The sequence below is a fragment of the Mesoplodon bidens genome (assembly GCF_964165515.1).
Source record: "Mesoplodon bidens genome assembly, contig: HAP1_SCAFFOLD_218, whole genome shotgun sequence".
In the NCBI taxonomy this organism is placed as follows: domain Eukaryota; kingdom Metazoa; phylum Chordata; class Mammalia; order Artiodactyla; family Ziphiidae; genus Mesoplodon; species Mesoplodon bidens.
The window spans coordinates 1-25,813 of NW_027672495.1; the positions used below are offsets into that span (position 1 = coordinate 1).

Here is a 25,813-nt window from a genome sequence, read left to right on the forward strand (position 1 = left end):
GAATTGTCTCCCAAATATTGGTCAAATTCCTGACCAAGAGGAGGATCTGAGAAATGGAATATTTTCTGCCATATCCGTAAACAAAGGATGTCACAGTCATCAGCAACTGCAGCCACCCCCGATGGTGAGCTGGTGAGCTCTGAGGGAACTCAGGAAGGAAAACATACCTGCCATCTAGCAGCCAACAGACTGCAGCCGCCCCCGATGGGAGCCGTCAGGAAGCTCAGGATGTGGGAGCACAGGATGCTGGCCCCTGGCAGCCGAGGTGCAGATCAAAGGAGTGAGGTCAGTGAGCCCAGACGCTGGCATCTTCCTACACATAGAAAAGTGCTAAATTCCTTAACGTGAGACTGTAATTTCCTTATAGCTGGAGAAGGGTGGGTCAATCTACTTCTTTAATCCTGTTCTACTGAAAAACACAGAATCAGGTTCAAAGAACTGAGAGTTGTACTACTTACTAAAAATTCTGAGAATTATTCCCTGCCCAAGGTTGATCATTTCCATTCCATGATCACCCCTCATCCCGCCCCCGCTACACAGCAGGAAGCAGTTAGAGCGGTCATTGCCCCTGATCCTGCAAGACTGCAGAATGGACATTGACAGTGGGGAATTGTAACATGGAAGAACAAATCTGACTCCATGTTGGACCTGTTTCTTCTACTTTGACCCTTGCTTTCCATTGCTTTTGTTCTGTCTATAGCTATAGGCATATATAATGGCCTGCCTTGGGGAACCCTGCTCCTCTGCCTGAATGTTAAACTAAAGTGCCTTTGTTCAGCTCTCAGGGAAACACCCTGACCCTGTCCACCTGTGAATGGGTGCAAAAAAGAAGAAATTAACACATCCCCTCACCATGGCTGGCCAAAACCAGGAGATGTTTTGCAAGACTTATGGCCTTTTTACTTTATTTCCTCAACTCCTCTGCCTCTCTGTTCTATAAAAGAAACTAGCATACACACCCTGAGAAGATGGTACTCTAGGACACTAGTCCACCATCTTCTCAGATGCCTGGCTTTCCAAATAAAGTCTCTGTTCCTTGCCTCAACAGCTCATCTCCTAATTTATTGGCCTGTCATGCCGGTGAGCAGAGTGAGCTTGGACTTGGTAACACTACTACTATAGTCTCAACCAGTTTTTCTGATTCTTTTTAGAAATTGCTAAAATTTTGAAATAATTATAGATTCATGGGAAGTTGCAAAAAAATAGGTATGAGGAAATCCCATGTATCCTTCAGCCATTGCCTCTAATGGTAACATCTTGTATAACTGTAATATAATATCAAAGCCAGGAAATTGACACAGGTATATGTCACAGAATTTATTCAAATCTCATCAGTTTTACATGCACTCATTTTTTTGGCATGCGTATAGTTCTGTGCAACTTTGTCACATGTGTAGATTTGAAACCGAGTGGGGCCCTGTGGGGCTCTCATCATGGAGGCCCTTTTGTCCCCCATTTTTTGTAGGCAAGACTCCAGCCTCCATGACCTTCCCTGAGTTCCAAAGGGCGGATTTGAACAGTTGTTAATTGAGGGAGGAGCAGCCAAGAAACCACCCAAGGCAAGATTAAAGGGATCAGAGAAGTTCCTCAAGATTAGGAGACCAGCTACCTGAGATGAGATTAAAGGAGTACAGGCCCTACACACACCCTGATCTTGTCAGAGACCCCACCCTTGAACCACAGTTATAAAACCTTCATCAAATCCTCTGGGGTTGGAACACATAGTTTTTCGAGGCAGAAGCCCAGCGTGTCTCCCTTTGCCTGGCAAAGCAATACCACTGTCTTTTTCTGCTTCACCCAAAACTCTTGTCTCTGAGATTTGATTCAGCACTATTGTACAGAGAGAGGCTGAGCTTTCAGTAACAGATTCATGTAACGGCCACCAAAATCAAGATACAGAATGATTCCATTACCACAAGACTCTCTTGTGCTACCTTTTTAGGACATACCCATGCCCTCTCCCCAATCACTAACTCCTGGCAACCACCAATCTATTCTCTATCTCTATAATTTTGTTATCTCAAGAATGTTAAAAAAAAAGAGAATGTTATATAAATGCAATAATATAGAAAGTAATTTTTTTGTGATTGGCTTTTTTTAGTCAGCATAATTCTCTTGAGACCTGCCCAAGTTGTTGCATGTATCAGTAGTTTCCTTTTTTTTCTTAATTTTTATTGGGGTATAGTTGTTTTACAATGTTGTGTTAATTTTACATGTACAGCAAAGTGAATCATGGACATATGGGTTGTTTCCAGTTTTGGTCTATTACAAATGCTGCTATTGTTATCCGAAAACTGGGTTTGCCTCTTGGTGGGTGTCAAGCCAAAAGACACAACCAAGCCAAAGAGTGGGAGAAGGAAGACTATTACTTACAGCAAGTAAGGAGAACACCAGGGATCTTTCCCAAAGCAGTATCTCCCCAACAGCAAAACTGTGGAAGTTTTAAGCTAAGGGTACATGCGTATTCATGAAGGGGCTTGAGCAGAGGAGAATTTAGCATAGAATTGGGACAAAGGTTAACAGAGTCCAAGGTTTAGTTGATTGAAGTCATTAGGTTCAGTAAAGGTCAATATTATTATTACTTACGTTCTGACCAGTCTGGGATCTCAGCCTGTAGTTACCGTCCTCCAGCTGGGTGGGGGCCTTAGTTCCTGCAGAATTCAAAGATATGTATTAGATTGTTATGTATGTCCCTTGGATATAGGAAGAACTAGGAGGAATTAAGGGGAGGAATTAGGACTCTTTTATTACTGAGCTATTGTTTCTTGATTGCTTTCCCTTTGTTCCTGCATTTTTTAGTTCCCTTAAATCATTAATTATTGAGACCTCTTTGAGGGCAAGCATTGTGGCCAGGCTTGGATCACAAAGTGGCTTAGGCCAAAAATGGCTTCTCTTAAAGTAAAACAAACAAACAAACAAAAAAACCAAGGTCAGTTCTCTTTCTCTGAGGACCCCCTATCCTATCTACTTACACTATAAACATTTGTGTACAAGTTTTTGTGTGAACAGAACGTAAGTCATTTTCTCTGGGATAAACACCCAAGAGCGCAATTGCTGGGTCATGTGGTAAGCACATGTTTAGTTTTATAAGAAACTGCCAAACTTTTCCAGAGTGGCTGTACCATTTTACATTCCTGCCAGCAATGTATGAGTGGATCCAGTTTCTCCACCTCCTTGAGAGCATTTGGTGTTGTCACTATTTTTTATTTTAGCCATCATCAAAGGTGTGTAGTGATATCTCATTGTGGTTTTAATTTGCATTTCCCTAATGGCTAATGATGCTGAATATCTTTTCATGTGCTTATTTGCCATCTGCATATCATCTTCAGTAAAATATCTTGCCTTTTGCTCATTCTCTAATTGGATTTTTTTTTAACAGTTGAGTTGTGAGAATTCTCTATATAGTCTAGATACAAGGGCTGTGTTGTGTATGTGGTTTGCAAATATTTTCTCCCACCCTGTAGCTTGTTTTTTCATCCTCTTCTCAGGGTCTTCTGAAGAGCCAGAGGTTTTCATTTTGATAAGATCCAGTTTATCAACGTTTTCCTTGTATGAATTGTGCTTATGGTGGCAAGTCTAAAAACTCTGCCTAGCCCTTGGTCCTGAAGATTTTTTACCATGTTTTTTTCCTAAACTTTTTACAGTTTGACTAAAAAAACCCACACAGCCTAAAAGTAGTGAGGTAAGTTTTATTTGATGACCCTACTGATGACTATAGCTTGGGAGACAGTCTCTCAGATAGCTCTGAGGAACTGTTCCAAAGATGTAAGGGAGAAGCCAGGATATATAGTTTTTGCTGAAACAAACAAACAAACATGTTAGTGGAATATCAAAAGATTACTGCTAATCAATTTAGAGAACAGACTTGTGGTTGCCAAGGGGGAGAAGTGTGGGGGAGGGAAGGATTGGGAGTTTGGAATTAGCAGATGCAAACTATTATATATAGGATGGATAAACAACAAGGTCCTATTGTATAGCACAGGGAACTATATTCAATATCCTGTGATAAACCATAATGGAAAAGAATATGAAAAAGAATATTTATATGTATAACTGAATCACTTTGCTGTACAGCAGAAATTAACACAACATTGTAAGTCAACTATACATCAATACATTTAAAAAAAAATTACTGCTAATCACACAAAAAAGCTGCATTGGATAAAAAAAAAATACTCTCATTGAAATTATTCCTTTGATACGCATCTTACCTATCTAGGGCCAGTACCCTGTTTTTCTCCTGATTTCCCTTCAGTGTGCACCATTGGGGAGGCTACAGTGGCTGATGGCTTGATGTCAGGCAACAGTCTTTGTTTACTGAAATGGCAGGCAACATTTTCTTTCTTTTTTTGTCCACATAGTTTTACACTTACAAAACTATAATCCATTTGGAGTGAATTTTCATTTAAAGTGGGAGGTTTAGGTAGAGGTTTTTTTCTTCTTCTTCTTTTGCCTATAGATGTCCCATTGCTCCCGCACATTTGCTGAAAAGGCTCCTGATTCTGCTTTGTATCTTACCCCATCCATTCCTCCTACAGCAGTCAGAATGATTTTTTTAAAAAAATGTGTATCAGATGATATGATGCCCTACTCAAAATCTTCCAATCACTTCCCACCAAAACATAATCTTGCTGCTCTCCAGCCGCAGTTTCTAGCGCTCAGCGCCCACTATAATACTGGCCCTTGGGTAATCACCAGAGTTGCTCCCTCACTTCATGCAGGTCTATTCTATTGCCACCTCCTTTAACCTTTAAAGTAGTTTACTGCTTCAATCTTCCTTCCGCCCTTGCCCTGCTTTTTCTTAACAACATTTGCATACTATGATATATTTCATATTAATTTGCTCATTTATTTATTGTTTGTCCCCATTCCCAACCCCAAAACCAGCTCCAACAAAGTTTACTGCTATACCCCGGACCCTGAAACAATGCCTGCCACACAGAAGGTACTCGATAAAAAATCTGCTTGACGGGCTGGAAAGAATGAGTAAATGTAAAACGAGGGCGACCGTCTACTTTTAGGTCAGGCGCTCGTTCAGACTCAATGAAAAGTGTGAGCGCCACCTCTCGGGAAGCCAACTTGCTCGAGAAAAAAGACAGTCTCAGAATCTTAAGGAAAAAAAAAAAAGATGGCGGTAGCCAGCCAGAAGAGCAGGAAGAAACAGTACCGGAAGTTGAACTTTGGAAATTGCTCCCTAGAATGACACCCGACTGTCAGGAGGAAGCGTAGGCGAGTGGTGTTCTGCAAAATGGGCCCTCCCGCAGCGGATCTGGGCAGAAGCGTTCCGGGCGGGCGGCTGCCGGGAACCAAGAGGGGCGGGGGCGCATTTCCGGTGCCGGTGGCAGCAGAAGGAGTTGAAGCCCAAGTAGCCGGATTGGTGAGAAGGGTTCGGGGTACTGAGAGGAAAGGGAGAGGAAGGGGGTCCGGGGAGGGGGAGGTGAAGAGGTCGGATGAGTTCCGCTCTGAGGTGGCCAGGGTGATGGGGTGGGAGGGAAACGCCTGTCGACAGGTGCAAACCTGTCAGCTGACGTCCCACGCCACGTGGACTCACCTTTGTCCGTGGCTGCTTTTCCCATCAGGACGCGACCGTAGGGGTTGTGCTTATTTGTTTCTGCCTAGTGCAGTGCTGGGCTGTGAATGAATGACAGGTGTGTGTCAGGTGGATGTGGAGGACACTTAACAGGGACTGTTTGTAGCTCTTTAGCTCCGTTTTCTCCTGGGGAATCCATGCTTGTCTCCAACTTTCCCTGGGAGGTCTCCGCCGGTTCTTGGGCTTTGTCTCTTTTTCTTGGAGGTGTAGGGTGATTATCATTTAAGACATTTTCTTTGCTCTTATTGAGTGCTAGGCCCTGTGACTAGGTACCAGGGACAGACACAGAAGTAATCCATCCGTGTATACAGGCGGCAGGCCGGCGGAGAGACAGAAAACAGAAAATTCAGACATATTGTTAAGGTGCTGAAAGAAGCGGTAAACTATAAAGTACAGGAAGATAGAGCCAAGAGGTGGTGCTGTTATCCACAGAGGGATTGACTTTCAAGGTGAAGGGACTCCTTTCTCATCTTGTGGAGACAGAGGAGGTCCTCAGCCCGATCTTTTTCTCTGTAAAAGGAAAAGTCTGAAATGGATACTTTCTAGGCTTCCTTCCAGCATGATGTCGCATATCAGATATTACTCATGGCAATAGTTCTCCCACAGGCCACTGTTTACTGGTTAGTCAGAATATGCATTACATCTCATGATATAGCCTAAGTTGCATAGGGTTGGGAAATCTGGATTTTGGTCCTCATTCGAGTGCTCTAGATCTGTTTCCTCATTTGTAAAAGAAGGGGATTGTAATGAAATAATCTGTAAAACCCCTTCCAGTTCTAATACCATGACTGTGGTGGTAGGTCAAACCATATTTTAGACTGCCCTGTACCAGACATCACTTTCACATTATCACTGTAGTGTCCCTCATCTGGATAACTGAGAGATAGTGTCTTTTTTTTTTTTTTTTTACATCCCCTGCCTTAGTTCTGCCCCAGTATTGGGTACACAGTAGATGCTTATGTTAGTTCAAAAACTGGCTCCTGTACACAGAAGGAAAGGAGAGACTGAAGAAAGGCAGACCACTCCAGATTGGTAGGTAACAGGTGTAGTGAGCAACGGAGCTTGAGGGCTATCTTGGGTGGTTGCAAGATGAGTAGATCTCTGCTCTCGCCCACCAAAGTTTTAAAAGTATACGTAGGGCTTCCCTGGTGGCCCAGTGGTTGAGAGTCCGCCTGCCGATGCAGGGGACACGGGTTCATGCCCCGGTCTGGGAAGATCTCACATGCCGCGGAGCGGCTAGGCCCGTGAGCCATGGCCACTGGGCCTGCGCGTCCGGAGCCTGTGCTCCGCAACGGGAGAGGCCACAGCAGTGAGAGGCCCAAGTACCACAAAAAAAAATAATAATAATAAATAAATAAAATAATAAAAGTATACGTAGAGGCCTTAACTAGATACAGTCACGTGTTCAGTTCAGATGGTCTCAACAACACCTTACTCTCTCAAGGCTGTGTCCTTTGAACAGCCCCTACTGTGGGGACAGTAGGCAGAGTGTACATTCTAAGGACAGGGGTGGGGGTGAGGAGCCTCCAGTTTCTGGGTTCAGCTGGAGGGTCAGCTGATAGTTGTGACCTCCTCCAGTACTCCACCGCTTGTGACTGGCTCTTACAGCCTCACCCCCCTCCTTCTTCAGGGTCAGAAGTGTGCCCTGAGAGGTCAGCAAGGGGTTCTGCCAGCATGGCTCATTTGGCAGCTGTCTGACTGCGGTGGAGGCAGATGCCACAGCAACAGTATAGAGGCACATCCAAGAGAAAACATGGATTAAGATGATTCCCAAAATAAGTAACCGTTTTCTCTATGAAGAGCCCCATAATCTGAACCGTTGATTTCCTACGACCCCTTAGAGGCAGTAATAATGTCCAAGGCGCTTCTGCTTTGGAGGACAGCTTTTCTCATGAAAGATATTTCAGTGATGGGTAAAGACAGGCTTTGCAGGCTGTCATTTAAGACTTGCTGGGTGAAGTTAGTAAGGGCTTCTCTGTATGCTATAATGTCCTCCAGGCCAATGGAGGGGACAAAGATGGTGGCTAAATGATTGTACCAGTAGAAAACGGAACATGCCCATCTGGCCTGGAGGAGAGGGAGGTTGGTGGCTTTAGGAACTTGACCCGGTTGTACATACCATACATATTGGCCGGGGCAGGCAGCGGTGGACTGGGGGCAGGATATGCCAGACCAGGGACCCCACCTTCTCCCCTCTTTCAAAGGTGCGTGTTTCATTCCAGCTATAGCACATTTCAACAGTCCGGCTTGCAGTAGGACAGCAGGATCCCAGTGGGAATTGATTAAGTCTCGCTTACCCAGAGGTGTGAATTCACCCATCCCGGTGAGAAATCCCATTGCAAATTCCAGTAGATAACTCCTTTCCCAGGTATAATGGGGCTTGGTGTTCTCAGCAGCACAGCACACTGATCCACAGTGTGTTTGGGCAGTGGCTGTTTCCCAAGACTTCCTTACTTGTATGGCATTGGGTGTCTTGTCAGGGGTCCCCAGTCTGGCATTTGGGGCCATAGGTTCTACTGGTTGATCATTCAAATGTATCAGAATCTGGGACAGTACTTTAGTCCACCTGGCCAAGGTGGTTTTACCTGTTAGTAATTTAATCTGCTGCTTTACTATTCCATTTTTCCTTTCTGCCAGTCCTCCTGCCTGTGGGTTATAGGGGAGATGGAACTTCCATTTGATGTCATATTCTTTTGCCCAGTCATGACCTTTGAAATAAAACCCCCGATCACTGTCTGTTCAACAAAGGTATCCATGCATGGTCTTAGCTTCTCTAATCCCCTGATAGCGGCAGCCTGGTTTGGGAGGCAACAGGGGACAGCTTGGGTTGGGCCAGATGCAGTGTCCACAAAAAACAGAGCATATTTAGAACCCTCACTAGGAGGGAGGGGGCCAGTATAATCAACTGGCCAATTGCACATCAGTTGGGAGCTCTGGTGGGTGGCTCCAGACTTCTTTGGCAGTTGCCTTGGCTGTTGTTTAGAACACACAGGACATGCTATTACTGCATTAACTGAGTCACTGTATTTCAAAGGCAGTCCAGCATCCTTGGCAATATGTCATCCCCCTGGGCACTTCAGTGTTCCCTCTTCCTATGCACCCAAGTGTCAGTTGCTAGGACTCATTTCTGGCCTAGGGCATCAGCTTCCTGATTGCCAGAGGATGTCAGTGCCTTATGAGCCGGGGTGTGGAAGACATTGAGGAGTGCCTCAGACTCTTGCAGGTGAACCCAAATGTCTTTTTACATATGCAGACCCCAGCAAGGCTTGTTTATGATCATTCACCCCTTGTCTTTCCATTGTCTAAGCCATAGGGTCAATCCCTTTAGAACAGCCCAACTGCCAGTGCAAAGCATTAATGGCCAGGGCTCACCAGCCCTCTGGAGGCTGCAGTTTGCTCCTCTTTCCAGGCATGTGTATACCAGGCATCAGTGGGAATTTCCCGGGCCAGGACATTTGGAGGATCTACATTCTCTACAGGGCCTGGGAGCCCCCACATTTCTAGACAGCGGGCCGGTGGTAGGGTACTCCTCTGCTGCAAATAGACGTGTCATTTACTCAGTGTGGGGGGGGTTGAGCCATGGCAGAGGTGGGTAGATGGAACATATTCTGAACAAACCCTTCAAAGGAAGGGAAGTCCTTACCATGATGTGCTGTTTCTTTGTGAGAGGCTGTACCTGGAGGAATGCTGTGTACACTGCTAGAAGCTGGTACTCTGTGGGGGTGTATTGGGTTTCTGCTCCCTTCCAGGGACCAAAAATCCTAGGGATACTCGCTTTCTGTTGTCTCTCCCACAGTGCCCAACCCAGATCTTCTGGAGTCACAGACACATCTAACTCAAAAGGTAGTCCGGCTTGGGAGATGCCCAGAACTTTAATTTGTTTCACTAATATTTTTGCCATCTGAAAGGCGGCTTGCTGCTCTAATCCCCAGTCCCACGTATGCCCTCTCATTACCAGGTGGTATAAGGGAGGGATGGAGGCACTGTGCCAGATGAGGAATGAAAGTCCTCCCAAACTCCCACATTCCTACCAAGGCTGGCACCTCTTTCACATTCTTAGGGGTTGGATAGGCTTGTACATTATCAATGACAACTTCTGGGACAACTTGAATCTTACCCAAACGAAGGGTGGCCAGAAACGTTACTGAGGTGCCTGGGCCTTGAATTTTTTGTGGGTTCACTGCCCATCCTCTCCGTCACAGATGTTCCAGCAAAGCCTGCAGAGTGTCCTGCAGCAGGGGCAAGTCTTCACATGTGAACATTATATCATCAATGTAATGGGCCCGTTTTACTGAAGTGGGGAAGGGGAACAGGCGCGGGTCTTGGGCTACCATCCCATGACATGTGGTGGGGCTATGCAGGTAGCCGTGAGGAAGTCCTTGAAATGTCCATTACTGCCCCTCTCAACATGAAGGCAAATTGATCTTAGGTATCAGAAACCTATGCTTGTTGAAGTTTTTCCATAAAAGTCCTTGAATATGAAGCACTTTTGCAGGAACAGTTTTGCAAAACCATCAGAGTGCAGCAATGACTATAAATGAAAAGAGACTTTAAAATGGCCATGGTTAAAGATCTGATGAGAGTTCATTATAATACAGTTGAGAAGGGAATTTGATTGTTTTTGTGACATACATTTTAAAATTATAACTAATAACATCATACCAGGACATATCAGATTTTTAGGAATTTCATACAAATATAGCCCAAAGAAAGTTTAACATCACTTCTTTTTTTTAAAATATATATTTATTATTTATTTATTTTATTTTTGGCTGAGTTGGGTCTTCGTTGCTGAGTGCAGGCTTTCTCTGGTTGAGGTGAGCAGGGCCTACTCTTCATTGCGGTGCGCGGGCTTCTCATTGCGGTGGCTTCTCTTGTTGCGGAGCACGGGCTCTAGGCTCGCGGGCTTCAGTAGTTGCAGCACGCAGGCTCAGTAGTTGTGGCTCATGGGCTCTAGAGCGCAGGCTCAGTAGTTGTGGTGCACGGGCTTAGTTGCTCAGCGGCATGTGGGATCTTCCCGGACCAGGGCTCGAACCCGTGTCCCCTGCATTGGCAGGTGGATTTTTAACCACTGTGCCACCAGGGAATTCCCTAACACCCCTTCTTCTTTGACAGTGTTTCCCATATAATTTAATATATCAAATAGTCTAATTAGTTTAATATCTCTCTTTTATAAGGAAGGAGAAGACGTCTTTTGAGATGTTCCAGGGGCCCTCTGGAAAATCCCAAAGTTAGTTCTAGGTCAGCATAACTTTATTTAGAATTAGATTTTGGGGGAGCTTGTCAAAAATACCAAAAGGTTTTAAAACACTAGATTAAATAGGCTCTTAGCTCACTGTGAAACAATACTTAGTTATCTATTTAACTTAAGTGACAAAGACTCCAAAGGCAAATACAGAAAGTTACATAATTGTAAAAAAAACTTAGCTCTTTTAATAGAGAAGATTCAGTTTTCTTAAGTAATTGAAGATGTGATAAAGACAACATGAAGCACAAGAAATTATTTGGATAAAACCACAGAATCTTTTTTTCTGGGCAGGTTACTCAAAAGGTAAAGAAAAACCTCTTACAGTCCTAAGGAACAGACCAATAGTCCAACAAAACCTTGTCCTTTGAGCAGATGAAAGAAAATTGTTTCAGCTTTATATAAGTACACTATTGATATCAAAGCTTATTTTTCTTTAGGCCAACTAAATAGAGCTCTTTTACAAATTAATTTTGACAATACTCTCCGGAGATAGAGAAACATCACCTATATATAACAAATCCATAGACATACGAACATACTGACAGACACAAACAGAGAATCCATAGCTTTCTCTCCAGAACTTTAGCCATGAATCAAGTATCCACTCACATGGCTGAAGCCTTTTACTAATATTTGTGGAGAAGATTTTTAAAATTTGGGACTTCCCTGGTGGTCCAGTAGTTAGGACTCCAGTGCTTCCACTGCAGGGGGAATGGGTTTGATCCCTGGTTGGGGAACCAAGATCCCTCAAGCCACGCAGCGTGGCCAAAAAAAAAAAAAAGTTTGTACTTGCCCTTGGTGAATAATCTTAGGGAAACTGTGGCCTAGATTTTGTGTGGGGGCGCTCCTATAGCAGTCTGTGTTTTCACCACTGCCCCCCCTTTTTCTTTGGTCTGTGAGCAGTGTTTTAGTTATTTCCTGTGGTGTTTACATTTCAAAGACATGGTAAGATTTATAACTTCAAGGAACAGAGAAAGAATGCAAGTTTTCTCTTAAGAGTTTTGGGGTGTATTTCTCTATTATCAGAAGTATAGGGTAATTACTGTTTCAAGTTTTTCTTTGTATTAGGGGTTGGAGAGCATGGGGCCCTTCATCTGTTTCATTGTCAGTCACCACAACATCCTCCCCTTTGTGCTCCTCACTTTCCCAGGGATTCTGTCTCTTCTTAGTGTCCTAATCAGGCTTTGTCACAGCACTTGGACATTAATCTGCAGCAGTTTGTGCTCTCCTAGCTTTGCCATATGACAAGCTAAGATCTCCAATTTATAATCCTGCTCTCTCATCTTGTCTGCCAGCCCCAAAGCTGGCAGAGCAGTGGACACCTGCACGTTCTTCTCTAACTTCAGCTCTTCTTCCAACTGTCTAACTCGAGCTTCAGCCTCTAGTTGTGCATCTGCGGCCAGTGGCCTGCCCTCAGTAGAGGCCAGCCCACTGTGGCAGCCATTCATTTCCCTTCTTTGCTGCTCTGTGTAGTTTCTCTGATAAATGCACTAAAGCAGCCGGTGTTCTTGGGGCATCCTTGTTTTCATGTGGTGGTCCAGAAGTATCAAACATACAGGCCACCCTCCCCACATAGAGGTCGATGTTCAGCTTGGGATTTCCCCCAGGGATGCCTCTTTCCCAAGGCCCATTTCTTCAGTCTCCTGGCTGGCTCACAAATTGTTAGTCCACACACTGGACCCTGTACAGAGAGGACCAGGAGAGACCAAAGAGGTAGAGACCACTCCAGGTTGGAAGGTGGCAGTTTTAACAAGTAAGGGAACATACATATGAGGCTTGTCTTGGCTGGCTGCATTGTACCCACCCACCAGAATCTTAACGTTTATATAGTTTATATAAACTTATATAGTTTAACTGGGTTCAGTCACATGTTCAGTCCAGGTGGTCTCAACAACACCTTACTCTCTCAAGGCTGTGTCCTTGTAAGGGCTCCTACTGTGGGAACAGTGTACAGAGTGTATATTCCAGAGACAGGAAAGGGGTGAGGAGCCTCCGATTGCCTGAGTCCAGATCGAGGGTGAACTGGCAATCATGTCCTCTTGACATGACTTAATAGAAGCTTATTAAATCAAATGAAATAGAAATTATAGGCCCTGCTTTTGGACCCTTCCCCACTCTGGGGTATTAGTTCATAGATGAGGGGACTGAGGAGGAATTAGGTTTTACTAGAGAGTCCTGGAGTTGACGTTGCAGATTTAAACCAGCTTTATGGAGGTAATCCTCTTGAGAAGGATAACGATGTAGGCAGGATAGCCAGTGTTGCTTCATCCCTCCACCTGTCTATCCCCAGGACCATGGCCAGTAGCGAGCGCACCTTCATTGCCATCAAGCCTGATGGAGTCCAGCGCAGCCTTGTGGGAGAGATCATCAAGCGTTTTGAGCAGAAGGGATTCCGCCTTGTTGCCATGAAATTCATGCAGGTAAGCGGACTTCATTCATGCTATTTCTATTATTTCATAGAAATAGGAGAACATTGCAGGTCAGCCTCTCTGTTTCTCCCTTCAGCTCATTTTAGGCGTCTCCATTTAGGGTGAACACAAATGTCCTAAAACCCGGAAACTCCTCAGTGGCATCTCTGCTGAGTCTTGGAGCAAAAAAGTCATTTGCGACTTTCAGAAGTAGCCTCTCTTTCCTCTTGGCAATGCAGGGTTCCACATATTACTGCAGCACTGTGATTTCTGACTCAAAGCCCTGGGCATGTTTGAGCTCCTGATTATGAGCTTCCTGAGCAGATAATTTGAGAGACCCCCCCTCTCCTCCCCACTGTCCCCACCGTTTGAGGCAGGTTGTTTTTCAGCAAGGAAGTCTTTATATCATTGTTTAACACCTGCCTACTGTCTAGCATATATTAGGCACCATCAGGGCCTGTAGGGGAAAGTTGTGATTTTGCCCTTGGGGCGGCCCACCTGAAACAGCAGAGGGCAGACACACTTGCAAGATACCTACAAAACAATATTTCAAAAAATGCAAAGGATTGATTGACTAAGAACCCATCTTCAAACAGACCTGGGAAATAAGAATTTAAATTCTCAAAGCAAATACATTAGGGGATCATCTTTTTTTCCTATTAAGAGTCAACTTTAATGAATGAATCAGAAAAAAAAGAGTGGGGGGGTGGGTCATGCAGCTTGTGGGATCTTAGTTCCCTGACCACGGATCGAACCTGGGCCCTGGCAGTAAAAGCGCCAAGTTCTAACCACTGGGTTGCCAGGGAATTTTAAATTTAGTTTGATTTGCATTTTAGTTCCTGTGTGATGCTTTAGAAAAACTGTGTTAATATAAAAGGGAGAAGACTGATGTTAATGCTGAGGGGAGAGTGTGACAGGATGATTAGAGCCAGGTATTGGACAAGCAGTGCTTTCCAGAGAGTTTGTATATTAAATTAGGTTTTTTTTTTTAATGCAACTTTATTGGAGTATAATTGCTTCACAATACCGTGTTAGTTTCTGTTGCACAACAAAGTGAATCAGCCATATGCATACATACGTCCCCATATGCCCTCCCTCTTGAGCCTCCCTCCCACCCTCCCTATCCCACCCATCTAGGTCATCGAAAAACACTAAGCCCATCTCCCTGTGCTATGCTGCTGCTTCCCACCAGCCAGCTATTTTACATTCGGTCGTGTATACATGTCAGTGCTACTCTGACTTCGCCCCAGCTTCGACCTCCCACCCCATGTCATCAAGTCCATTCTCTATGTCTACCTGTTTATTCCTGCCTTGCAACTAGGTTCATCAGTTTTGAAGGTAAAGTGAAATCAAAGTATTGTTGATTGGATGTTTACCACGTGCTGGGCACATGTGTTTTTTCATCTAGCTTCTTTCACGACAACCCAGAGAGGTACTTATTCCTTTTCCCGTGGTTGTTAGTGATAGGAAGCTGAGGCTTGGAGAAGTTAAGTAATGTGTGGTTAACCAGTCAGTGATGCAGCTGGGATTTTAGCCCAGGTCTCCCTGACCCCTAAGTGCGTACACTTTGTCCTCTACGTTGAGCTTCCCATCAAGGGCATGGACTTGGTGAAGAATGGGAGGAGGGATGGCTGCCATGAGCCTACAGGTTATTTATTTATTTATTTATTTTTTTTCCTTTTTAAAAAAATAGATTTAATTAATTAATTATTTTGGCAGCATTGGGTCTTCATTGCCGTGTGCGGGCTTTCTCTAGTTGCCGCGAGCGGGGGCTGCTCTTCGTTGCGGTGTGAGGGCTTCTCATTGCGGTGGCTTCTCTTGTTGCGGAGCACAGGCTCTAGGCTCACAGGCTTCAGTAGCTGTGGCTCACGGGCTTAGTTGCTCCGCGGCACGTGGGATCTTCCTGGACCGGGGCTCGAACCCGTGTCCCTTGAATTGGCAGGCGGGCTCGTAACCACTGCTCCACCAGGGAAGCCCCTACAGGGTTATTTAAATGTGGAGGGAGGTGAGGGAAGACTTGAGCCCCCTCCCCACTTGCCCCCACCCCCCAAAAAAACCGCCTGTGACCTGTTTTGCAGAGTAAAGATAATCAGAACCAATTAATAGAATTAAAGGAGTGTTCTGGTAAGGGAAGATAATCAGTGTGTTAGGAGACTACCACTGCAAGTCTTCCATTTGGATTGAAAGGGATAGGTCAGGGTGAACGCTAACACGGGGTGATGACGTGGTTGTGTAATTTTACTTTGGCAAGTGACAGACAACCGGGGGCCGAATGGTAGGATGTTCAGGATGTGCTCTTCAACAGCAAATCCCCACACTTGTGTGTATCCCTGAAGTGTGCAGTATGCTGTATGATGCAGTACCACAGACCTGGGAAAGCGAAGGGTCCTCATTAGACCCTTAAAAGCATGTATATGGTGGGGAAGAGGGAACACAGCTGAGTCGAGCTGGCATTGCTAAGCATATAGTTTGCTCTCTACCTAACTTGATTTGTTCCCAGATACCAGCCTTGGATTGTGAAAGATTCTAATTCATTCTTCAGTAAAATTACTTATTACTAGATGTCATGTACTTTTGGGTGGTTTGCACATACCTGTGGTAATTGCATGGTCACCACACTGGGCCTTTATTCTCTGAATAAATATGAAGAGCAATGGCCTGGTTCAGTTTGCTTCTCATCCAATGCTGAGACCACCTCCCGGTAACATTTTAGTTGAGGCTTGCTTGGGCGTGGAAATTTATTGTATTGTTAGTTTTCCTCTGTAAAATACCATGGCTGGATTCAATTCTAATGTCCTGAAATTTTATGCTGATCAGTCAAGGGCAGTAGGGAGAAAACTGGTACAAAGCTGAAGCACTTTTAGTCCCTGTGACTTCTTCCCTTTGGTAAAGTCAAGGGTGAACTGGGTTGTAATAGAACAAGTGAGCTGAGAGCTCACGTTTTAAACAGCAGGATGGGTAAGTGGGAAATAACTAAATTGCTGGTTCTTAGATAGTTTTGGGATCAATTCTCTTCTCTATCCTGTGGGACAGGCTTCTGAAGACCTTCTCAAGGAGCACTATATTGACCTGAAGGACCGTCCATTCTTCGCTGGCCTGGTGGAATACATGCACTCAGGGCCAGTGGTTGCCATGGTGAGTGTAGCATGTGTGGGATGTTGATGTGAATGACTCAGTTGGGAGTGAAGAGTGAATATTGTGATTCTTGCTTCTAATGCCAGGTCCTCATTGATGCAGAGGATTCTGAGGCTAGGGCACTGGACATTTAGGGTATGAGTCAGCTCTCTGGCTCACCAAAGACAAAATACCTTTGCTTGCTGAACTGAAGACTCCTATCTGGGAGAAATCAGGAGAGACATGCCTGATTGTAAGCTCCTGGAGGTGAGGGAGACTGTGTCTTGTTTATTACAGTGATTCTTCTCTTAGTATGTATTGGTTGTCATCTTTGTACCAGGCTCTTTTAGACACTGGGGATACAATCATGAATGAGACAAAATAGGTAACTGTTTTCATAGCTTTCCTCGCCTACATATCCTGAAAAGGGAGGATGGGCAGATAATAAAGAAACCAAAAAACATATATATATCAGCTAATGATTAGTGATATGCACAGAAATGAAATAGGATTATGTGATAGCAAGTGAGCGCTTTAGACTGGGTGGTCAAGGAACGTGATTTTCAAGCTGAGATCTGGATGAGAAGGAGCCGGCCATGTACAAATTCACAGTGAAGAGCATTCTCAACCATGAAAATAGCATGTGCAGAGGACCTGGGGTGGGGGACTTTTGAGGTACAGAAAGATGCTTGGCGTAACTGAAGCCTGGTGGGTGAAAGGGAAGGTTGGATGAGATTAATTCATAGGCACAGGCAGAGGCCAGATTATGTAGGGCTGTCTCAGCCCTGTACTTCCTGAGTGCTGGGAAGCTATGGAGGTTTCTACACTTGGTATTTTAGAAAAGCCACTCTGTGTCAAGAATGGATTGTAGAAAGGCAAGAGGAGGGCAGGGAGACCAATATTCCCAGTGCTGGAACACTTAGATGCCCCATAAATATTTGTTCAATGAATGAATGTCATTTTAAGGGGGGCTTTTTCTTTTTCTTTTTTTTGGGAATTAATAGTTTTCAGATTTTCTGCTGAGATTGGTTTTCTTCCTTGACCATATCTTCGTTTGTCCTTGGAGGTCTGGGAGGGGCTGAATGTTGTGAAGACAGGTCGAGTGATGCTTGGGGAGACCAACCCTGCGGACTCCAAGCCTGGGACCATCCGTGGGGACTTCTGCATCCAAGTTGGCAGGTGAGAGTCGGTGCATTTTACTCTTTTCTAAAATCCAAGTGCCACAAGAATTTGGGTTTCTGAAGCTGAGGGTAGACATGATACCATATACAGAGCAATTTGTAATCAGAGTTTATTGTTTTCCTCCTTTTTTTTTTTGGCAGTACGCGGGCCTCTCACTGTTGTGGCCTCTCCCGTTGCGGAGCACAAGGCTCCGGACGCGCTCAGCGGCCATGGCTCATGGGCCCAGCCGCTCAGCGGCATATGGGATCCTCCCGGACCGGGGCACGAACCCGTGTCCCCTGCACCGGCAGGTGGACTCTCAACCACTGCGCCACCAGGGAAGCCCCTCTCCTCCTTCTTAATTGGTGTTTGGCTTTGCAGGCCCTGTGCCTTTGGTCATCAACATCACTATGGTTGTGCCTTTGTTGTGAGAGTAGAACCTGGTACAATGTGCTTTGCTGGCCAGAGTCCTTCCTGAGGCTCCCACTGCTTGCATCAGTGTTGCTAGGAGGGCTGGATGTGGAGAGGGCATTCTTTATCCTTACATGAATGGCAGTCATGGGTTTTTTTCTTTTGACATGGAGTAACGTATATGGAGCTTTGTTTTTTTCTGCTCCGGTGGCTGTAGGTTTTCTGGCAGTGGAAATGAGGGGAGCTTCTGGGCAGTTTAATCCTCTGACCTTGGTAACGTGGCCGTCTCTTTCCCATCCAGGAACATCATCCATGGCAGTGATTCTGTGGAGAGTGCAGAGAAGGAGATTGGCTTGTGGTTTCACCCTGAGGAACTGGTAAATTACAAGAGCTGTGCTCAGAACTGGATCTACGAGTGACGTGGAAGCAGACCACAGTGCTTGTCCCACCCCAGTTCCCCTCCCTCTCATGGGCAGGGGCCAGGTCATAGCCAATGTAGTTATTTCTGAAAACCTGCTTTTCATCTGAAGGGAAACTCTTGGAGCCATGGATGCTCCCTGTACAGTGTTATGTGCTGTCATCAGATTAAAATGTTTCATCTCAAGGAGGGAGTCATTGAGTAAGGTACTTTGTATTGTTGTATTGCTTTGTGTTCTTTTTTCTTTTTCACGTATTCTGGCTAACCTAAGCTAATAGAGAGTGTAAATACTATGTAAATTATATTGGCCTGAGAGATCACACACACACACACGTTCTTTGCCTGCCCCTCTCTTCCCCCTGCATTCCATCCACTCTTGGCGCTGAGCCAGTCAACAGCTATCTGTCAGGGATCTGCTAGGTTGCCAAGACTGACCTACGCGTTGAAGATCCCCTGGAAATAAAAGATACCCTTCCTGCTCTTGAGAAGCTCGGAGGGATCCAGTGGCTGGGGGAGTGTGAGAAGTTGTAACTACGCCAAAGCAAAAAAGCTATGTGGGTAGTGGGCCTGGATTTCTGGGATGACCTCAAAAGAAGCAGAAGCTATCTTGTAAGTAGTTGTGATTTGTTAGGATATTGATTTGGTTGCTTTAAGAGAGACAAGATGGAAATTGTCATTTACTTAAAAATTCAAACTGGAGATCTGATGTAGATCACTGTGACTCTAGTTAACAATACTATGGATATTTGAAATTTGCTAAGAGGGTAGATCTGTGTTCTCATCACAAGAAAGAGAGAGAGAGAGAGAGAGGGAGGGGAAGGGAGGGAGGGAGGGAAGGAAGGAAGAGAAAGAAAGGTAGATAGAAAGGACAGGAAATGGTAATTGTAGGAAGCCGTTGTTATGTTAATTAGCTTGATTGTGTTAGCTAACCCTTGGATGCCATCCTCCAGGCATCCCCCTCCAGGCAGGGGGACTCATCAAAGCAGGGCCGAAGGTCAGATGGTGTTTGAGGAGGGTGCTGAGGGAGGCTCCTTGCGGGGAGAAGTGAGGTGGACGCGCATTGGGAGGCCGCCAGTTCGGATGAGGGAGGTGGAGGGCTTGAAGCAGGGCTCAAGCAGAGGGGAGGGAAGGGGAAACTGGATTTCACAGGTAGGATAAGGACTTGTGCTAGACGGGGAGGAGAGAAAGCAGCTCTGGGTGCTCGGTGAATGGGGAAAAGCAGATGGTACTGGCCGGGGTACTGACTCAAGACCAGGAGAGGTTTGCGCGCGCGCGTGCGAGGAGGTACTGAAGACAGGAGTTGGGATTGGACGCGCGCAGTTCTACTTCTGGCACATCCAGGTGGGGTAGAAATCACTTCCTGCCCCTGGAGCCCTCGCTGGCTTACTCTGCAAACCCGGGGCGTGGACAGAGACGTCCGGAAGCGTCCGGCCTCGCGGGTTGGGCGGAGGGCCGTCCGGGGTGTGGCTTCCGTCGGCCCCTCCTCCGCGGGCTCCCTGCGGCGGTGGTCGCTCAGCTCTCGGCTCAGGCCCGCATCGCCGCCCGCGCCCGCCCGCTTACCGGTAAGACGGCGGCTCCGATCCCTTCCCCACCTCGGGCCCCCTCGGGCCCGCGGGCCGGGCGCTCCCCCGGGACCCCTGCCGGGTGTCCTCCGCGGGCATCCGGGGACGGCTGAGGGGCGGCGGCCCGGCGCTGGCAGGGCTGAGGCGTCCCGCAGGCCACGTGTCCCGCGGTAGCGGCGGGCGGGCGCGGGAGCCACGTGGCCTCCGGGCCGGGGTCCGGACCCCCTCGAGGCCTGTGTGAACGCGGCCGCGACGCCGTGACCGCACCTGCCGCCCGCAGGACCATGGCCCACGCGGAGCGCACCTTCATCGCCATCAAGCCCGACGGCGTGCAGCGCGGCCTGGTGGGCGAGATCATCAAGCGCTTCGAGCAGAAGGGATTCCGCCTTGTGGCCATGAAGTTCCTTCAGGTGACGCGCCCCGCTCCCCTCCCCCCGCGGCGGCGAGGTTGCGGGTGGTTTTCCTTCCCTGTAGCGTCGATCCGCGTGTCTTTTCCTAGTCGGAGTCCCCCTTGGCTGATTTCGGACCCCCTCTCCCCCACCCAGGGCGCCGCGGGCCCGCTAGACCCTTCCCCGAGGCCCGGGGGGACAGACGCCCTTGGAAGGTTAAGCGGAGGTGACGTGGCTCAGGCTCCGGGGCTGCTTCGTTCCCGCGGCTGCGACGGGCAGTGGGCCGCAGGGGGGCAGCAGGGAGTGGAGGAGGTCTGCGCCCCGGGCCCACGCAGGTCCACCCAGGCACGGGATGGAGGCTGGAATCCTTTTGTGCTTCAGCTTGCAACTCTGAGACGATTGGGGTCTTAGGTGGGGTGTGCCTTACTCTGCCCTTTCTCTGCAGGCTCCCTTTGGCACAGGGCAGTAACTTTATCTTCCACATTAAATTTGGGGTACAGATCTGGACCTTAGGGGATAAGTACCTAAGAACTGAAATTTAAACCAAGCTTTCTCAGTTAACGTCTGAAATGTTTAAAAGGGCATTGGGAATGGGCCAGGGGGTTTGATATGACCTCTGTCTGGCATATTTCCTTTGATTGCAGCCAACACTTAACTCCCTAGCCACCTCTAAGGATTATAACATCCGTCAGGTCATTGACATGAGGGTGTCTTCATGATCAGAACAATCTTTCCGCTAAGATAGCATCAGTTTCATGGTTTGGATAGTTTTTTTTTTTTTTTTTTTTTTTAATACACACCTTATGAATGTGAGCTAAAATACACACCCAGACTTTTAGAGAACCTACCATGTTACTGGCGGGGGGGCGAGCGGGTTCTGAGGATGGGATGGAGCCATATTTGAGCCTTTCTAGTTTCCTTCCTAATTGGTACCTCCTCTTCAATGCCAGGCCTCTGAGGAACTCCTGAAGCAGCACTACATTGACCTGAAAGACCGCCCATTCTTCCCAGGGCTGGTGAAGTACATGAACTCAGGGCCGGTTGTGGCCATGGTAAGTGCTTGTGGTGGAGGAGAGGGAACCAAGGAAAGTAACGGCTGATAGGTAACTGGGTTTGCTCAGTGTCTTCACGTTCCTTTTTAGACATCTTCTGCAGATACTCCAAATTCCTTGTTTTACAAAGGCAGCCTGCTGGAGTGAGTTAGTTCACATACCAACTGGGAACTTGGGAGGAAAAAGGAAGTGAGAATCAGAACTTAAAAAGAGTCCTCTGTGATCCTGTGCTAGAAATGAACTGGTCTGTTTCTTCCTGTGGCATTAATGTCCAACTGGAAAGAAGTGAATAGACGTAGAGGGTATAATAGGGAGTTACTAAAATTGTTGGGAAAGAAGCCCTACTTCCTGTTCCCTGAGGGTGACCTTTTCTTCTTTCTGCTTTTCCCCTGGAATACATCGTCCCCTTTCATGTCCGTCTTTGCCGTGTCTTTGCTCCAACAGTCTTCTGCGATGCCCTTCCCACTCATCCTGTTCCAGGCTGCTCACTTTTCTTTACCCTTCCACCACTATTTTTTGAGAGTTTGTGGCTGCATAAAGATTCTTCAGTCTTGTTAATCTCTGTCTCAGCCAGAGTGGGAAGTCCTCAAGTTGGGCAGACTTTTTCTCTGTATCCTAGCAATACACTTGGGATGGAGTATGGAGTATTTTAGATCGGCCCCTACTACTGCTGGGGTTGGCTGATAATCATGTCACTGATTGGTCTTACTGATATGTGCTGTTAGAGGTAAATGTTTGTTTTTAATCGTCCTGAATGGCAGAACTGATGAAATTCCTTTTCCCTAATGTCAAGGTCTGGGAGGGCCTGAATGTAGTGAAGACAGGGAGAGTGATGCTTGGGGAGACCAACCCAGCGGATTCTAAGCCGGGCACCATTCGTGGCGACTTCTGCATTCAAGTTGGCAGGTAAGTTCCAAGGGACACTAATGACTTTTCCTCAAAGCCACTTAACTTGGGTTTAAAACAAACATTTTCGGCATATTCCAATTTTAGAAAAATTGGAACGTTTAAAGTAGGTGGTAATTATCATTGGATGAACGCTTTCTTAAATAGTTACTTCTCTAGGCTACTTAAAATTTTAGCCAAGGCATTGCACAAGGGAGCTGCCTGCGGTAGGTCCTTCGTGATAGCAGAAAGTGCGGCGAGTGGGGCAAGGAAGGGGTCTAGCCTTGGCTCTGCCCTTTGTGGTGCTGTGTCCAAGGGTGCATCACTTTTAGCCTTTTTGGTTCCCTCATACAGAATCTCTACAAAACTTTTTATAGTTATGAGACTCAAATGGAATAAAGGGACTGTCAGTAAGTGTGAATGTTTTGATCGGACTTTGCAAATTAGTGTTGTAAGAAAATACAGCAGCAATGGCTGTTGATAATGAATACGTCACATCTAGTTTGGGTTTTGGTCTGGGTATTCCTATGTTTTTCAAAATTTGAGAAGTAATGTTTTGTGGCAATCTTGGGTACAAGCACTGTTTTGAAAATTTAGAAGCATAATAAAGTTGAACCAAGTGATGCTTTTGGCTTAAGTACTTTTATAGTTGCTTTTAAGAGGAGATACTTGGGGATGGTCAGCTGCTTCAAGGAACAACTGGCTGAAAAGGTCTTCAGTGACTGTCCTTTGCTTTATCCATTAAACAGGCTTTTGTACTTTAAAATGTGGTAACTAGAAATTGTTCTCCTTCTTAGGAACATCATTCATGGCAGTGATTCAGTAAAAAGTGCTGAGAAAGAAATCAGCCTGTGGTTTAAGCCTGAAGAACTGGTTGAGTACAAGTCTTGTGCTTTTGACTGGATTTATGAATAAGAGGTGGACGGAGCATCAGTCCCCTCTGGCACCACCTGATGTGTCCCTGGGCACAGCTCTTCATTCCACTAACTTGGAAGCAGTAGGATGGATGTTTCTTTCCTGAAGTATATCTACCAATAATAAAGCCTTTGAAAATGGGGTGCAGCCTCTGGTGATTACTGGTTACTAAGCTGGAAGACGTGACTTGGTTCCCTGGCTATCGTAGTGTTATCTAGAACAAATGAATCCTGCTTGTTATGGAAAAATGATTTAATCCTTCTCAGCACCTGATATACTTCCAGACTCTAGGAGGGAAACCAGTGAGGCTGAAGAGGACAAGTGTGGCACTGGTTACGGATCTGAGGAAACTAATAAGGAAATAATGAAAATAATAAAGATCCCAACCACTTTAGCTGATGTAGAAATGCACATTTCTGTACAAAGAATTTTTTGAAACTTGGTAGAATGAAACATCGACTAGTCAAGTTGTCCAGATTTACATTCTTGTTGGTTGCAAATTGGGCACGTTACGTATGAGGAAATGGAAGCCTAAGGACACCTGTAAGGTGAGAATGATACCATGGCAATGCAGGATTAAATGAAACAATGCATGTAAAGCAGTTAACCTAGTGCCTGGCCCATAGCTGGTACACAAATATTCCCTGCAACCCTACCTCCCTTCTTATTCTCTACCCTGGGATGAGATATTTATCATGCCTACTTCCTGGGCTAGTAGTAAGTGGTTACAAAATCCATATTGCCTGTTAATTTTGCTGGATTGGTACAGTTGTAAAATGATGCCAAAGAGCACCTATCTATCAATATAAATTTTCACTATCATCTGGAGTCTGCCTTAAAAATGAGATTATAGAAACGTGGGTTTATGAATACCTGTTTTCTTAGGAAACTGGTGAAAACTTTTCATGCCACTTCCATATAAAAGACTCAACTTTTTTTTTTTTTGGCCACATGGCTTTGCAGGATCTCAGTTCCCCGCAGGGATTGAACCCGGGCCACAGCAGTGAAAGCCCAGAATCCTAACCACTAGGCCACCAGGGAACGCCCTCAACGTTACGTTTTTTTATGCACATTGCTATACTATAAGACAATGACAAACATCAACAGCTTGGTACAAAAAAGTGTCAGGATTCTAATTTCAAGTCAACGATTGACAAGAAATTTAACATTTTCTAAATTATTTTTTAGTTTCAAATGAATCTCATGTTTATATATGCTACATGCTTTCACTACATTAAATGGCAGTTTATTGAAATTAGATCCTGGGGCAGGCCTGGGGTCTGCATTTTAACGTGGAGGTGCCCACCCTGGATCCACATGCACAGTGGCTAAGGTACCTGTAATCAGCAGCAACAGTTATTATGCATAGGCTTACTCTGTGCCAGGGATGTTCTAAGAACTTCACGTACATGAATTCATTTAATGTTCACAACTCTTAGGAAGTTGGTGCTAGTATCCTATTTTATAATTGAGGAAACTGAGTCAAGTTAGAGAGCTTAACAAGTGAAGGAGTCAAGTTCCAACGCAAGCAGCTGGCTTCAGACTCTGCTCTTGGCCACTGTGCTTTACTACCTTTATATAGTTTTGCAAGTGACATGATAAAGTCATGAGTTTGGAGGGTGATGAAGTCCAATTTGGAGTGGTGAGAGCTGAGAGGGAGGATATGAATGTTAGGACTTAATTTGGTAGAACTGAATGAGGAAGGGTAGACTATGGTGAGGACAAAAGCACTGCCTCTGGAGTGAGGTTGGGTTTTGGACCTGATCCTATACACCAGCTGGGTGTGTGAAAGTGGACAACTAATTCAGAACCTTTTATGCTTTCATAAAACTGTATTTTAAACATATAATAAATGCATTTTTAAAAATGCATTACTTTTTTATATAATTATTTGTTGTTAATAGGCAAGCCCTGCTTTGGCCTGCTTGTGAGGCTTGGAATTCTTAACAGGCCAAAAAGGGATGTTAACCTAGCCTCAGTAAGAGTCTGCAGAAATGAAATAGTTGCTGGTCTCCCCGTCTCACAAGGCTGGATAAACAACACAGTGCTAAAGTTACTTGTTTTGGGGAAACATTTGTTCCTCTTAAAACATGGGCACAAAGCACTTTAGGAAACTAGTTTCCCAAGAGGCGCGTAAGGGTTTAAAGAAGAATGTATATGTCAAAGCTCGGGATAGTAATTGAGGCCAACCTGGGAATTCCAATTTACTAGGGCAACTGTTTTCAAGCCATTTAAGGTAGGAAGCAGGGCAGAAATTAGGTTCTGTTTTTCTTGGAATGTGTTGTATTTTTCTAAAGTGATGAAATTAACTACTAAAGATACCCAATCCATCTCAGTACTATCTAACATCCATAAAACTCTCTACAAACTGCTTCTGCAGTAAAAGTTGGGTAATTTCCCACAGAGTCAGCTGTTGATAAAGGAGGGTGTCTGCGTTCCCTCTTAATGTAAACAGCAATAGCAAGCTGGGATAATTCATTTACATCCTATGAACCGTGTTGCTGAGGTTAATGGAGCTGGGAAAAAAAAAGCCTTCTGGCCATCATGTCAACCCTGAAACACCATGTTCTAACTAAAGTGATTTAATTTCCCCACAAGGGGTCCACACTCCCCTCTCCCGTGGTTTCTGCCTATTCCCTCCAAGTGAGATCCTGGCTCAA

The 25,813-nt window shown here is 45.7% G+C and overlaps 2 protein-coding genes across 2 annotated transcripts; both read left to right on the plus strand.

Moving 5' to 3' along the window:
* The first annotated feature begins 5,292 nt into the window (after nt 1-5,292).
* On the plus strand, nt 5,293-18,536 carry LOC308610116 (nucleoside diphosphate kinase A 1). Its single transcript, XM_081259368.1, has 5 exons — nt 5,293-5,377; nt 13,129-13,258; nt 16,280-16,381; nt 17,427-17,539; nt 18,234-18,536. The coding sequence occupies exons 2-5, from the start codon at nt 13,133-13,135 to the stop codon at nt 18,349-18,351; spliced, it is 459 nt and encodes a 152-aa protein (XP_081115494.1). The 5' UTR covers nt 5,293-5,377; nt 13,129-13,132; the 3' UTR covers nt 18,352-18,536.
* A 1,254-nt stretch (nt 18,537-19,790) lies between these two features.
* LOC308610115 (nucleoside diphosphate kinase B) lies at nt 19,791-23,295 on the plus strand. The gene is made up of 5 exons (XM_081259367.1): nt 19,791-19,912; nt 20,193-20,322; nt 21,252-21,353; nt 22,147-22,259; nt 23,036-23,295. Exons 2-5 carry the CDS (start codon nt 20,197-20,199, stop codon nt 23,151-23,153), a joined length of 459 nt encoding a protein of 152 aa, XP_081115493.1. The 5' UTR covers nt 19,791-19,912; nt 20,193-20,196; the 3' UTR covers nt 23,154-23,295.
* The last annotated feature ends 2,518 nt before the right edge of the window (nt 23,296-25,813 follow it).

Excerpts from the sequence above, each read along its gene's own strand:
- LOC308610116 (XM_081259368.1), top strand. The coding sequence starts at position 13,133 with ATGGCCAGTAGCGAGCGCACCTTCATTGCCATCAAGCCTGATGGAGTC. Across the intron at positions 13,259-16,279 it reads TTGCCATGAAATTCATGCAG|GCTTCTGAAGACCTTCTCAA; the intron begins GTAAGCGGACTT and ends CCTGTGGGACAG. Across the intron at positions 17,540-18,233 it reads TTCTGCATCCAAGTTGGCAG|GAACATCATCCATGGCAGTG; the intron begins GTGAGAGTCGGT and ends TTTCCCATCCAG.
- LOC308610115 (XM_081259367.1), top strand. The coding sequence starts at position 20,197 with ATGGCCCACGCGGAGCGCACCTTCATCGCCATCAAGCCCGACGGCGTG. Across the intron at positions 20,323-21,251 it reads TGGCCATGAAGTTCCTTCAG|GCCTCTGAGGAACTCCTGAA; the intron begins GTGACGCGCCCC and ends CTTCAATGCCAG. Across the intron at positions 21,354-22,146 it reads CAGGGCCGGTTGTGGCCATG|GTCTGGGAGGGCCTGAATGT; the intron begins GTAAGTGCTTGT and ends CCTAATGTCAAG.